This window comes from Pangasianodon hypophthalmus, chromosome 14, assembly GCF_027358585.1.
Source record: "Pangasianodon hypophthalmus isolate fPanHyp1 chromosome 14, fPanHyp1.pri, whole genome shotgun sequence".
NCBI lineage: Eukaryota > Metazoa > Chordata > Actinopteri > Siluriformes > Pangasiidae > Pangasianodon > Pangasianodon hypophthalmus.
The window spans coordinates 12,052,565-12,068,024 of NC_069723.1; the positions used below are offsets into that span (position 1 = coordinate 12,052,565).

General features: G+C 38.0%; 1 protein-coding gene across 1 annotated transcript; it reads left to right on the forward strand.

Annotated features, from left to right (window-relative positions):
* The first annotated feature begins 2,619 nt into the window (after positions 1 to 2,619).
* Positions 2,620 to 14,889, forward strand: slc13a5b (solute carrier family 13 member 5b). Its single transcript, XM_053239643.1, is given in 12 exon segments — positions 2,620 to 5,475; positions 5,994 to 6,117; positions 9,130 to 9,551; positions 9,679 to 9,890; positions 10,032 to 10,209; positions 10,365 to 10,487; positions 10,587 to 10,799; positions 10,940 to 11,046; positions 11,151 to 11,242; positions 11,641 to 11,802; positions 13,105 to 13,242; positions 13,563 to 14,889. Coding segments are annotated over 12 exon segments (1,950 nt in total). The 5' UTR covers positions 2,620 to 5,422; the 3' UTR covers positions 13,689 to 14,889.
* Positions 14,890 to 15,460: the final 571 nt, after the last annotated feature.

Consider the following 15,460-nt stretch of genomic DNA (forward strand, 5'->3'; position numbering starts at 1 on the left):
ATTAAAGTGCTTCAGCTGATAACAGTTCTTTTAACCCTAACTGATGCAGTTAGTAGCTTCTCATTTCTTTAACAACCTTGTTGGAAGACGTATCCCATGCTCATGGAAAAGATGTTAGTGTGTTTCAGAAGGATCAAATTAGTGGCCTGCATCAAGCAAAGAAAACAATTACGGAGATTGCTGAAATAACTGGAATTGGGTTAAGAACTGTCCGAAGCATTAACACCTGGAAGGATAGTGATGAACCACCAACTTCATGGAAAAAATTTGGTTGGAAAAAGAACCTGACTGACCATGATCAGAGATCACTTAAATGCTTGGTGAAGTCAAATCGTAAAAAATAGACAGTAGAACTCAAGTTTAATAGTGAAATTAAGAGCATTTCCACACTCACAATGTGATGAGAACTCACAGGATTGGTACTAAACAGTGGGTGGCCATAAAAAAAAAACACTTGTTAGTGAGACTAATCAGGAGAAAAGGCTTCAATTTGCTAGGGAGCATAAAGATTGGACTTTGGAGCAATGGAAAAAGGTCATGTGGTTTGATAGGTCCAGATTTACCCCATTCCTTAGTGATGGATGTGTCAGGGTAAGAAGGGAAGCACATGAAGCGATGTATCTGTCATGCATAGTGGCCACTGTACAAGCCTCTGGAGGCAGTGTTATGATCTGGGGTTGCTTCTGTTGGACAGGTCGAGGCTCAGCAACGTTATGGGGCAATAAAATGAAGTCAGCTGACTACCTAAATGTACTGTATGACCAGGTTATCACATCAATGGATTTTTTCTTCCCTGGTGGCATGGGCTTAAAATCAGGGCTCAGATTGTGAAAGATTGTGAAAGAAGGAAGCATGAGGAATCATTTTCACACATGAATTGGCCACCACAGAGTCCTGACCTTAACCCCATTTGGGATGTGCTGGAAAAGACTTTATGGAGTGGTTCGACTCTCCCGTCGTCAGTACAAGATCTTGGCAAAAAATTCATGCAACTCTGAATGGAAATAAATGTTGTGACATGGTATGAAGTTTTTGAAAGAGTGGCACATCTGTACATATATATATATATATATATATATATATATATATATATATATATATATATATATATATATATATATATTCCGTTTAAGCCCACAGTACAGTACAGTACAGTACAGTTACTGTACAGTGTTTATATATATATATATATATATATATATATATATATATATATATATATATATATATATATATATATAATTTCATTCTTCTCATATTATATGTCTCACTGTCTTATTGGTATGTGTGTTCTGGAAGCTTCATACCAAGTCAAATTCTTTGTGTGTGTGAGCACACTTGGCAATAAAGCTCAAAAAATAAAGCTCTTTTTGATTCAGATTTTCTGTACCACAGAACATTCAGAGTTCTAGGGCATTTCCTCTATTAATTGCCATTCAAACAATTTACAGTGTATGGCCCCAACTCTGACCTATGACAATGCATCACCAACTTGACTCCCAAGCATTTCGCTGTATCTGCTCCCTCTGTTATCATGAAGTCAAAATCTGCCCCCATGTCACTGTAATTGATCTTGTGTGAGTCATTGCAAGTGATCTAATGCCAGCCTTAGGCCTGATCTAGCTTTAGTCTTACTGTTGTGTGACAGCTCCAGATCCACTCTAAGTATCAGATCGTGTCTCTACCTGTTTCTACAGTCTCTGTTATTCTACTGACTCAGTATTCACATCTATGTTCCTGTCTTTGTCTTTGTTGTATCATACACTTGCTCAGGCTCTGCTCTTGACTCCGGCTCACCAGTCTGACTCCTGCCTCCACAGTCTCAGATTCTCTCATCCTCTACATGACGGTGCCACCTGGTGTTTCTAAATAGACACGTCCACTGTGTTTGCCAGAACGTAGTCCAGTAGGTTCCCCTGCTGTCTGCAGTCCTGAGTATTGACTTGCCTATGATGACCTTGTCTGCCTGTTACCTGACACCTAAATAATGAATAATGACCATAATTCTCAAATCTCAGCTTTGGACTAACTAACTGCATAACACAAGATCTGATCCCAGCAGTCCAAAGACCTATCAGCATTTCATGAGGATAAAATGCATTCCTTCAGTGTACCCCATGGGGATGGATATACATACACACACACACGCACACACACATATATATATATATATATATATATATATATATATATATATATATATATATATATATATATATATATATATATGTGGGGGGGGGGGGGGGGGTGTTTGGGGGAGAGAGCCCTGAAGGTACAAGCTCTGCACACACAAGGTGGAGGCGTGAACCCCAACCCTGGAGGTGCTAACCACTAAGCCACTGTGCCCCCCACCCCCCCACCCCCCCATGTGTGTGTGTGTGTGTGTGTGTGTGTGTGTGTGTGTGTGTGTGTGTGTGTGTGTGTATATATATATATATATATATATATATATATATATATATATATATATATATATAAAATCTGGCCTTTCTGTACTTAAGTGTTACCAGTGGTTTGGGTCTTGAGGTAAACCATCTGTATTTACATTCATGAAGGCATCTCTTGATTGTAGACTTCGACAATGATACGCCTGCCTCCTCCAGAGTGTTCTTGACTTGGCTAGATGTTGTGAAGACATGTTGTCTTTCTTCACCAAGGAAAGAATTCTGCAATCATCCACTTGGTGTTGCTGAGCTTGCCAGTGCATTCCTTCTTTTTTAGAATGTACCAAATTGTTGATTTGGCCACTCCTAAAGTTTCTGCTATCTCTCTGATAGGTCTGTTTTGTTTTTTCAGTCTAATGATGGCCTCCTTCACTTGCATCAACACCTCTTTGGACTACATATTGAGAGTTCCCATGAACAGCTACCAAATGTATATTCAACACATAGAATCAACTCCAGACCTTTTATCTTTTTAATCTGTCATGAAATAATGAGGAAACAGGCCACATCTGGCCATGAAACTGCTCATCAGTTACTTTTGAGCCTGTGAAATTGGAGGTATTATGTAAAAAATGGCTGTAATTCCTAAACAGTTAGGACATGAAGTCTATTGTCACTCAAATATGCACTCTTTACAACTGTGGTGAGCAGAAAAGCATCTCAGAATGCACAACACATCAAACCTTGAAGAAGACCACATCAAGTTCCACTCCTGTCAGCCAAGAACAAGAATCTGAGAGAACAAGAACACAAAGTGGACAGTTGAAGACTGGAAGGCCATGTAATTTTTTTTTCCTGATCTTCAACTGTCCAGTTTTGGTGAAAAATGGGCAAGCGTAAGGATCTGAGCGACTTTGACAAGGGTCAAATTGTGATGGCTAGACGACTGGGTCAGAGCATCTCCAAAATGGCAGGTCTTGTGGGGTGTTCCTGGTATGCAGTGGTTAGAACCTACCAAAAGAACCTACCAAGCAAGGACATCTGGTGAACCAGCAACAGGATCATTGGCTCTCAAGGCTCACTGATGCGTGTGGGGAGCAAAGGCTAGTATGTCTGGTCCGTTCCCACAGAAGAGCTACTGTAGCACAAATTGCTGTAAAAGTTAATGCTGGCTATGATAGAAAGGTGTCAGAACACACAGTGCATCGCAGCTTGCTGCATATGGGGCTGCGAAGCTGCACACTGCTCAGACTGTCCATGCTGACCCCTGTTTGCCACCGAAAACGTCTACAGTGGCGTGTGAGCATCAGAACTGGACCATGGAGCAATAGAAGAAGGTGATCTGGTCTGATGGCCAGGTGCGTGTGCATCACCTACCTGGGGACAAGATGTCTCTTGGTGTTTTGGTGCCAGATACCACAGCACATTTTCAGAGGTCTTGTGGAGTCCATGCTTCGACGGGTCAGAGCTGATTTGGTGGCACAAGGGGGACCTACACAATATTAGGCAGGTGGTTTTAATGTTATAGATGATCTGTGTATATTAGATATGGTATATTTGATCATTAAAGAAAAATGTGTCCATTTTGCTAGTTTAAACTTTGTTGACTCATGTATCTTTGCCAAAAAATAATCAGAAGACACTGATATTATTGATATTATTTTGATGTCAAGAGAATACTGAAAATTAATCCTTGCCACTCAGTTGTTTCATTCACATTTCCCACAGTCACACAAATGAAACAGTTTTGTTCCCACACTGTTGGCATCCACAGGAGAAGTAGAGTTCCTGGCACCTCCTAAAACTCTATTTAACTCTTACCTCTACTTTTTTTTCAGTACGAACACTTCACATGTCATGTTTCACACATTTTCACATGTGGAATTTTCTTATGTAGTGCATGTTTTCGTTTTTGTTTTTCCCCCCTATTCTTTTATTATTCATGATATCATGGCACTCACATAATCACATGTGATAAACATGGTCACATGTGAAATATAGCAAAATAATTGTGCATTCTTGGATTCTGTGGGTTTTGTAAAAGCTAAATCTGTTAAGGTGTTGTATCTTTTCTCTTAATATATATGGTTTTCAGCTTAGAGTCTGATTTATTCCTTAAATCAGTTAGGCCATGGTGCTCTCACTGGCACTCTCGAGATTTGATTCCTGGCCAGGGAATAACCCCAGCCACTGGGGTTGCACATGACAGTGCACTCCCAGTGCCAGTCCCAAGCTTGGATAAAATTGGGGAGGGTTGAGTCAGGAAGAGCAAGCAGTGTAAAAAACTGTGCCAAATCAAATATGCAGAACAACGATCCACTGTGGTGACACCTAACAGGAGCAGCCGAAAGAAGAACAACAGCATTATTTTTCTGTAATTTACCAGACTATGAGCTGAATAATTGATTGTGTGCTACTGAATAGTATTCGTTTGTTTGTTTGTTTGTTTGTTTATGCGCCTTTTCAGGTATGCAACACAATATAACTATTTATAAAAAAAAGGCTTTAATGAGTAGAAAGAGCCCTGGCGCCTAGGTGGTGGAACAAACCTCCCCTGGCTGTCTGAACAGCTGGGTCACTAGCTGTCTCCAAATGAAAACTAAAGACCTACCTTTTCACCAAGTACTTAAATTAGCACTCTGGAATTAAAAATAAATCATTGTCTTGTGTTTCTCATACTGTGCTAACCTCCCCAAAAGGGTTTTGATGGTATTCTTAGTCCCTGACCTAGTAAACTATCTGGAGGATGTGGTTGTTTTTTTTTTTTAACTTTAAACCACTTTTGTAAGTGGCTCTATATAAAGGTGTCTGCCAAATGCCATAAATGTAAGTGTAAATGTAGAGTAATAGAATAAACAGGCTTTGAGGTGTAGAAAGAGAATAGTAATATTGTGAGAAGAAAATGTTTTAAAAGATTTCACAGATCTGAAGGAAGCAACAGAAGTGCAGTCACTGTGAGATTGGGGTAGGCCATTCCACAGTTTGAAGACCATTTTCTAAAGGACGTGCCACTCATTGGTGGATAGTCTGCTGTAAGGATGACCGGAGAGCTTGAGATGGAATACAAGGATGGAGAAGCTCACAGAGAAAGGTAAGAGCAAGACTGCAGTGGGCTTTGAATGGGATGAATAGTAGCTTAAAGGTGAAAGGTGACCCACAGGACTGACAATGTCGCTTTTATTCCACAAGGGGGTGCTGTAATGTAACTCAACCTTGGATTAGCCGGTATATCTGTTCATCAAAACAAACCAGAGTGATGCTACGTCCAAATACTATTGCATACTCCTCTACTGAAAAGCATGTCAGTGTGCTATAGTACACTTAGTGTAGTTTACAATGGCGCAAGACCTGTGATGCAGCTCCTGTTTAACAGACAGGATACAGACTACAGTCACACACAATCATCTGCAGGTGTAGTAAATGAATTTTATCTGAAATAAAATCTAACAAACATTAAATGTAGGCATATTCCCAGGTTTAAAGCTGTCATATGTTGGGGGAGTGTTCACTGCGTCAGTGAGTGCGTATTCATTCATTGCCATCTCTCTCTCTCTCTCTCTCTCTCTCCAAGTTTAAAAAGTCTGACAGTGTGCTACTTCTTTACACCAGATCTCTCTTCATTCATCTGGAGATGTCGCCCATACTGAAATCCATCTGGAGCTTAAAGAATGGCATAATTCTTTTCTTCACGCCTCTAATACTTCTTCCACTTCCACTGTATGTGGGCACAACGGTACGTCAAACCCACCTTCATTCTGGTAGATGCAACGAAGCTGATGAAGTTTATTTACGTATGTTTATGTTAGGCGTCTGGCAATACTGTGTGGCATCCTTTGGGTATCAAGACCATCCACTGGGACATAACTGCAGCTTTTGACTTTTTTTATCTGCTGAGTGTAGTTCAGCATTAGTTCAGTTGTGTGTTGAGGTAACCAAATGTATATCACATGTCTCATACCGTTATTATTATTATTATTATTATTATTAGTAGTAGTAGTAGTAGTAGTAGTAGCAGCAGCAGCAGTAGTAATAGTAGTAGCATTATTATTATTATTATTATTATTATCATCATCATCATCATTGGTAGTATTAGTAGCAGTAGTAGTAGTAGCAGTATTATTATTATTATTATCATCATTATCATCATCATTATTATTATTATTAGTAGTAGTAGTAGTAGTGGTAGTAGCAGTAGTAGTAGCAGTATTATTATTATTATCATCATTATCATCATTATTATTATTATTATTATTAGTAGTAGTAGTAGTAGTGGTAGTAGCAGTAGTAGTAGCAGTATTAGTAGTAGCAGTAGTAGTAGCAGTATTATTATTATTATCATCATTATCATCATTATTATTATTAGTAGTAGTAGTAGTAGTAGTAGTAGTGGTAGTAGCAGTAGTAGTAGCAGTATTAGTAGTAGCAGTAGTAGTAGCAGTATTATTATTATTATCATCATTATCATCATTATTATTATTATTAGTAGTAGTAGTAGTAGTAGTAGTGGTAGTAGCAGTAGTAGTAGCAGTATTAGTAGTAGCAGTAGTAGTAGCAGTATTATTATTATTATCATCATTATCATCATTATTATTATTATTATTATTATTAGTAGTAGTAGTAGTAGTAGTGGTAGTAGCAGTAGTAGTAGCAGTATTATTGTTAGTGGTAGTAGCAGTATTATTATTATCATCATCATCATTATCATCATTATTATTATTAGTAATAGTAGTAGTAGCAGTAGTAGTAATAGCAGTAGTAGTAGCAGTATTATTTTTAGTAGTAGCAGTATTAGTATTAGTAGTAGTAGCAGTATTAGTATTAGTAGTAGAAGCATTTAATTCAGTATTGAAGATTGCTTATCAGAATGCAAAAACATAGCTGATTTCCCCTGCTAATATTTCTTCAGGTGGAATCAGTATAGAAATGCATCAAGCTGCAGACTACTCATTGTTATATCTAATTCATTCATTCTTTTGTACATACCTGTGTCTCTTCTGACGTTTAAAATGTATAAAATAATACTTTTAACCTCTTCATGAAAGTTACCCCAAATGAGCTGCTGTTGTTTATGTGATTAAAACTATGAACCAAAGTTTACTGTATCATTGTATAAACACCCGTATCACACTGTACTATACTGCATTTAATATGTATACTACACTCCTAGAAACAAGAACCCATCAATGGTTGTTGAATTGTTCTTTTTGATAGTTAAGGGTTCTTAGCTTTTGAAAATTACTCTACTTGGAACTAGTACTACTTTAAACCTCTACTTGGACTTCTTTACATGGATCAGGCACATTTTCTCCTTTAATAACAATAAGAGGAAATAACGTAATAATAATACAAAGTAATTTTAATAAGTGATCATTTTTATGGGCACCTCCCTTCAAAAAATGTGTTAACCAACTGGAAAATATAATCCATGTTTACTTTGAGTTATCAGTCACATGTGCATCATGGATATGGCCAAAAAAAAAAAAAAAAAAAAAAAACCAGCTGACAAAAATGATGAGAAAGAACAAGACACGAAAAAGCAAGAGAGGTGTCATTTCTGTTTCTGAAACTTGTTGGTCCACCGCTCACAGAATTCAACCCTGTGCATTATGTGAGTTTCTGGATTTCTAAAGCAGGGGTTCTCAAACCTTTTGCAGCCGATGTTAATGTAAATGTTATTGGACTCTCTTCAGCACAGATTTAATTCGTGAACATAATATGAATATTGAACTATTCCAATGTTCTTATTTTTTAAATTCTGTTTAATTTCTGATATTTCTACAGACAGAAAATATTAGGTCCAAGTTATTATTATTTATAGGCCTACTTACTTGGTTATTGAGGTTTGGATTAAACCCATTCAATTCATGTATCCAGTCATATATCTTAATAACTATAAGATATATGACTGGATACATGAATTGAATGGGTTTAATGTATCCAGTCATATATCTTAATAACTATAAGAACTCAGTAATAAATACAATAATGTACATTTGTGTATGCTTGTTTGGATTGAGATTTTCACCACTGTAACAAAATAAATTTTCAGGGACCCCTGGGGGTCCCGAGACCCCTCCTTGAGAACCATGGTTCTAAAGCACACTGAACTGCCTCACATGAGCAGAGGAAATTGTGACGTAAGGAGAAGACTGTTACATGATGTTAGTTACAGGACTATTTTGCTTGTGGAGTATTTTGGATACTTAGGCAAGCTAAGAAAGATTTTTTTTTCATTAATATCAGTATTTGTGTTGTTATATTCATGTTACGCTGTTTAGAGGTCATAATGTACGTTTGAACGACTCTATGTTCTGAGCAGAATGTTTGATGAGAGCTTGAGCACATATTGTGAAGCGTAAAGTTACTGCTGCAATCCCTTGTCGTAACATGTAATATCTAGGCTGTTAGCCCTATATCATGGCATTCCACATTACTATATTACACAAAGAGCTTGGAGCACTGCTGTATCTATATCTTCCAGGACCTTTTCACTTCGTCACCACTTCCTGGATCATCTCTCCCTTGGTGTTCCAGTACCTCATGTTTTACAAACGAAGCACTGCTTGGAACTCTTTCAGATAGCTAAACTGCCAGTTATAAGGTTCTACATAGAACTTTACGGGATAACCAAAGAACTCTTAGAAGTTCTAGGTTTTTTTTAAATCTTGAACTTTTAATTTTTCTTTCCAGAGTTGCTTGTTTGAGATAATTTGAGTGTGTAGTCTGATGACTGTGTGTATTCCAGGAGGCCAGCTGTGCTTACGTGATCTCACTGATGGCAGTGTACTGGTGTACAGAAGCTCTTCCTCTGGCTGTGACTTCTCTGCTGCCTGCTGTCCTCTTTCCTCTGTTCGGCATCATGAAGTCAAAACAGGTGTCTCAATATTAAGGCTCCATGTTTAGGCTCTAATCTGAAGTTTCTGCACATCACTGGTTTATTATCTAAGTATCACATTAATCTGATTCTTCTTTTCCATTGAATTATGGCTGTTAAATTAACTGTACTGTTTATTCTCCTGTCGTTCTCCAGGTGTGCATTCAATATTTAAAGGACACTAATATGTTGTTTGTGAGTGGCCTAATGGTGGCAGTAGCTGTCGAGCACTGGAACCTGCACAAGCGCATTGCTCTCCGAGTGCTGCTCCTCGTTGGAGTGCGTCCAGCACTGTAGGTGACCACTAATTAAACTAGAACAATTGTAGTGTCTCTTCCCCATGCAGTTCTTAAGAAGCTGCCAACATTTATTTGAAGGTTCTTTCTTTATTTCTCTTTGTTCCTCTGTGTTTGGACACAGGCTAATGCTAGGTTTCATGGCTGTTACATCTTTCCTCTCCATGTGGATCAGTAACACCGCCACCACAGCTATGATGGTTCCCATAGTGCAGGCGGTCCTGGAACAACTGAACAACCAGGAAATCGATACAGTCCCACTCAGCTCCTGCATGGAGCCCAACCAGGCAACAGACACACAAAACAATGAGTCGGCTAAACAAAAAGACGGGCAAGGTCAGATATGTGGCCATTGTTATGTGTTTTATAGAAGATCATACATCTCACCATTTTCAGCCTTACCTAATAGAATGGCTCTCAACAGTGTTGTACTTTAATATGTGAGATTTTTGTTTGCTGTGATTATTTTCTACCCAGCAGTGGTGTTAAGTGGTCTGAACATGTCAACTGAAGCTACCAGGCATCAAGATGCAGCAGAGAGAAAACGGATATGTAAAGGCATGACGTTGTGTGTGTGCTATGCTGCCAGCATCGGGGGAACAGCCACGCTCACAGGCACAGGCCCTAACCTGGTACTCAAGGGACAAATGAATCAGTGGGTGTCACACCTAAGTACTGACGATAACCTCAAATTTCAAAGAATTTGATAGCCTTCCTTTTCCTTCTAACTCTACAATTCAGTTATTCTTGCCTTCCTTTCTCTTTTATTCTATTATCACATTAAGTGATTATCTTTTCCTTTTCCCTTAGATTGTTTCCACAGAATGGTGATGTCATCAATTTTGCATCCTGGTTTGGCTTTGCATTTCCAAACATGATCCTGATGCTAGCTTTAGCCTGGCTGTGGCTGCAGTTTCTTTTCATGGGATTCAAGTAAGTGTTGTTAATGCTAACCCTTATTTAACCAGTACAACTGAGTCCCACAGTCCATCTCTGTCATGTAGCTGTTTCTTCTTGCCCTCTTTCCACCAGCTTCAGGAAGACATGGGGCTGCAAGGGAGTGCAGACAGAGAAAGACATTGCGGCGTATAATGTGATCCGAGAGCAGCACCGGCTGCTTGGACCTATGACATATGGAGAGTTCAGTGTGTTGGCTCTCTTCATTCTACTTGTGGTCCTGTGGTTCACCCGGGATCCCGGCTTTGTGGCTGGCTGGGCCACACACACGTTCAACTCAGAAGCTGAGTATGGGTTACATTGTGCTTGCAAAGCTTTCATTTACTTTGTTGCATTTTCACTAAATCATAACTGTGGCTTATGGATATAGTTTGGATTAAACATGGTACTAAATATAGAATAATTTCCCATTGTTACTAAAACATCAGGTATGTGACAGATGCCACAGTGGCAGTTCTCATCGCTGTGCTTCTTTTCATTCTGCCATCAACACCACCGATGTTCTGTTGCTGGCCACCCTCTAGTCCTGGTCCAGGTGGGAGACACCTTACTACCACAAAAATGATGAATTATGAAGTGATGTGCATGTCACTGACTCATAGTATTGGCTTTGTTTGTCTCTGGGTATCCCCATGGCAGCTCTGCTTACATGGAAGGTAGCTCAGAGGAAAATGCCCTGGAACATAGTTCTGCTCCTTGGAGGAGGATTTGCACTGGCCAAAGGGAGTGAGGTAATATTTAACCATATACCATTTTCTCCTCCTACCTAATGTGTACCTTTGCATTCTGCTTTCTAATGAAGGACTCCATATAGTACTATAAAGAGCTTTTCAGTTTGTCTCTCTGGAAGAAGCCTTAAAAGTTGTATGTAGATTAAAACTTGGTTTTCCTTTTAGAAAGATTTCCAAATAGAAGCTGTTTAACTAGAACTGTTAAACATTCCTCAAGAACCCTTGAGGAACCCTTTTTCACAAAGAGTAGATCGAATAGATGTGTTTTATTTGTTCAAAAATGGATGGATTACAGGGTGGGTAAAAATTCTGAATAACTTGCCCACATACTGTAAGCTGTCATGATCTTAATCTGTAAATATATTTTTCTTATTTTTGAACTGTTGTTGTTGCTCCAGGAATCAGGTCTGTCCAGATGGATGGGTAATCAGCTAACACCTCTGCATAGTATTCCTCCTTGGGCCATTGCCATTGTCCTCTGTCTCCTGATATCCATTTTCACTGAGTGCACCAGCAATGTGGCCACCGCTACCCTCTTCCTCCCTGTCCTGGCCTCTATGGTAAGGGTAACATGAAAAAAAGTCATGATGAAACACACTCCAGGCTGCAGTTTACTGTAGTAGTAGTAATAGTAGTAGAAGTAGTAGTCGATTGATGTGAGTGTATACTCTGTGAGTGAGTGCCAGTGAAGACAAGCATTGAAGCACTACCCTGGCCCAGATCCACAACCCCCAGTTGTCCATTCATTTTTCACTACATTATTTCAGTCCCTTTTAGAGGCCCCTACACCAGACAGCCAAGTTCTCAAGCAGCCCAATTCAGCTGCCTATCTGTGCTCACAGGCAACCCAATTGTCCTTCTGCCCTCCCCAAACTGCACTACTCGGCTGTTCTTCAGTTAACTTACAAAGCTTTGCAATGAGACTTGGCTGCAATGGACCAGGCAGGAGTGACATTCAGGCAGGAGTGACAATCCTAAATGAACAGAGAGACAGAGAGCAGAGAAAGGAGTTAGAAAATGAGAGTTAATGAGGAACAAATGCATTTACATATACTATTTCTGTATCCATATTGATTTCTTACTGATTTTGCTTTACATATCCTTTTGTAAAAGTGCTTGAGAAAGTATTATTTTCTTTTAAGGCACTACGTGCAAATAGAGAAATTTATTTAAAACAGTTGATATAACAAACAATCTATGCCAGTTTACTGCTGATATTTTTACAAGTACTTTTGTATTGGAACTTTTTTTAAATTAAATAAATTGCACTTGTTTATGCACATGAGGCTTCATCTAATTAAATACACAGTAAATATGCATTCTTCAAAAAGTATCACACGCAGTGGACGTGAGGGAACAAAAACAGTGAAATAAACATTTATCTCTTGAATTTTGATGTTTTTATTACTACAGTTTAAGAGAAGATGTTATAATTCCACCGAAATATGACTGACATGACTAAAAAATTAAGGCCATTCCTGTTTACGCATGTTTAAGCACATCTTCATGTCTGTAACAGTCATGCTCATTTTGCAAGCACATACAGAAAACCTCGACCTCCTCAATTCTTTTACACCCAAAAAAGATCTAATCCTTGTCTCAAAAGCTTAAATTACTATGCGTCAGCTGTTATGTTATGGTTTGCTCCCCAGTTGTGCAATAGTTCTGAGGAGCGGCTGCTTTCTTGCAGACATGAGTCAGTCTTGGATGTATCATCCTGACGGATCCTAGCTTAATTACACAGACTAAATAACGGCTCAGAGCACCGAAAACCACCACTTAAATTAGAGATCTGAATTAGAGAATTATAGTAGTGGTTTAACCGAATGTAATGCATATAATGTTTCATTTTTGCATTTTAGTCACACTCCATTGGAATGAACCCCCTGTATGTCATGGTGCCCTGCACACTCAGCGCCTCTTTTGCCTTCATGTTACCCGTGGCAACACCTCCCAATGCTATCGTATTCTCCTATGGCTACCTCAAGGTTTCAGACATGGTGAGACTTCTCTCTTACATAATATTCATGCTCATGAAAGCTATAAATACTCTGATTGCTTAGTAATTTGTCCACTTTAGAGTTAGTTTAGTGCAATGAATTCTTGATTGCATTTGACCCTTCATTAACAGAATCTATTTACACATTCTCAAATTCAGATACACTATAGGATAACCAGAACCCTAAATAAATTTAAATACTATTAATGACCTTGTCCTTGACCATTATACATTTATTTTTAGATCACATATGCTCTACTATCATGATGTTGGGTTTATTCTTGTTTTCTTCTAATCATTTGGTGGTTTTCTTCATTCAAGGCAAAGGCCGGGATAATGATGAACATTATAGGGATCTTCTGCATCACATTGTCCATCAACACCTGGGGAAAGGCAATGTTCCATTTGGACTCTTTCCCTACATGGGCCAACAGCACAGGCTTGTGAAAGCCATGACAGACACAAGTTACGAAACACAGCAAACTAATACCAGTACACAAATCATGCACCATGACAGAGCCCAAACGTGAATTTTTTTCATACTCCATCTACAGCTCCTGTTATTAACACAAATGGCCTGATTCACTAAGTCTGCATGCTTTCATCTTCATGGGATTGTATATTTCAGAATTCAAAGTCCAAGTCATTGATGCCAGGGTTTGATTAGTGTTTCTATAAATATAATGCATATTTAAGGTAGATATTAAATGTATATAAACATTTGGAAAGAAAACAGTCATTAAATCTCAGTCTATGTGTCACCAGGGAAGTGCAATTATAATTATGAGTCTCGTGTTTACTAAGTTGAGGATTTTTTTTAGACTAAGATTCACGTGCCAGCATTCCCAACACCTCCTGCTGTGCTAATGTTGTAGAAATTCTTATGTTTGTCTCTTTTAGTTTAATATTATTAATCATATTTATTAATACACAAAAGTGGAGCTTACATTTAGTAAAATTCAGTTTATAATATTTTATTGTTCACACTGTTAAGGAGATTTTAGTACTCTAAGTTTATATTGGTTGCAGTGTAGTTAGAACTCCCAATGAGGACACTTTTTTCTTGCCAGTTTGAATGAACCCAGTGCTCATCATTACCATCAACATATTTCCCTAAGCAGCCTAACAATTATGGACACCGTGGATCATGGAATTCTAGTAGTCTGTGTGTTTCTTACTCAAAACACTGTGTGCTATTTTTATGTGCTGTATGAAATTTTATACTGTTTTATACCTGTACAAATAAAATCTGAAGGGTATTTATTTTGTATAGTAGACCCTACCAAGGTCTCACCTTATAACGTGACCTGTGTTGTCAGGGTCAATATGTTTGTAAAAAAAAAAAAAAAAAAAAAAACTTTATAAGTTTATGCCTGATTGAAATTTGATTTTAAGTCTTGTAGGTTTTTGTGCAATTTAAGTTTATTTATTAAAACTTTGGATTTATTCACAAAAAAACATATTGTAAAATTTAGTCAATTTTAAAAGAAAAAAATCACTGCAATAAAAACTAGTTTCAGTGATTCGTGACTGGCACTTTAAAGTGATGCACTAAGTCGAGTATGTAAAAGAAATGTGGCTTTCCATTTCTGTTGGAGAACAGATGCAAGTAGAAATGCAAGAACTTTAATAAAAACAGATAGCTTAATTTCTCATTTTGTCTTTTTCCCTATTATTTCCTATTATGTCATGTTTTATCATTTCTCCCATTTTGTTATATTTTACCAACATGTGTACTCGACTCAATCAAAATAATTCACTTTTTAATTTAAAAAATGTTTCTAACTGTAGTTCCAGTGAGATGGTTAAAGACAAACACTCATTACATTGTCTTAGACTTATTTTAGTGATCTGAATCTTTAGTCGTCTAAATCTTGTGTAGAAAGTGTAGAAACACTGTATATACTATGATCTCTAACATGAAAGTAGAACCCAGACTACATGGAGATGCCACTGCACATCCAACTACTTGTTAACTGCTTATTCGTTAAGCATTATGTAACTTTGTGGTGCAGTACTCCTCTTCAGCCAAGTGACTTTTTTTTTTTTTTTTTTTTTTACGCATTTCATTACTTCAAAGGGATACTGATGTAACTAAAATTTAAAGTTTGGTCAAGCTCGTGCTGCCATTATGGCACAGGACAAAAGTGACCGAAGCACAACAGTGGCCAAGAACATCAACAATGTGGAAAGTACACTGTGAACTATAAATACTGCTT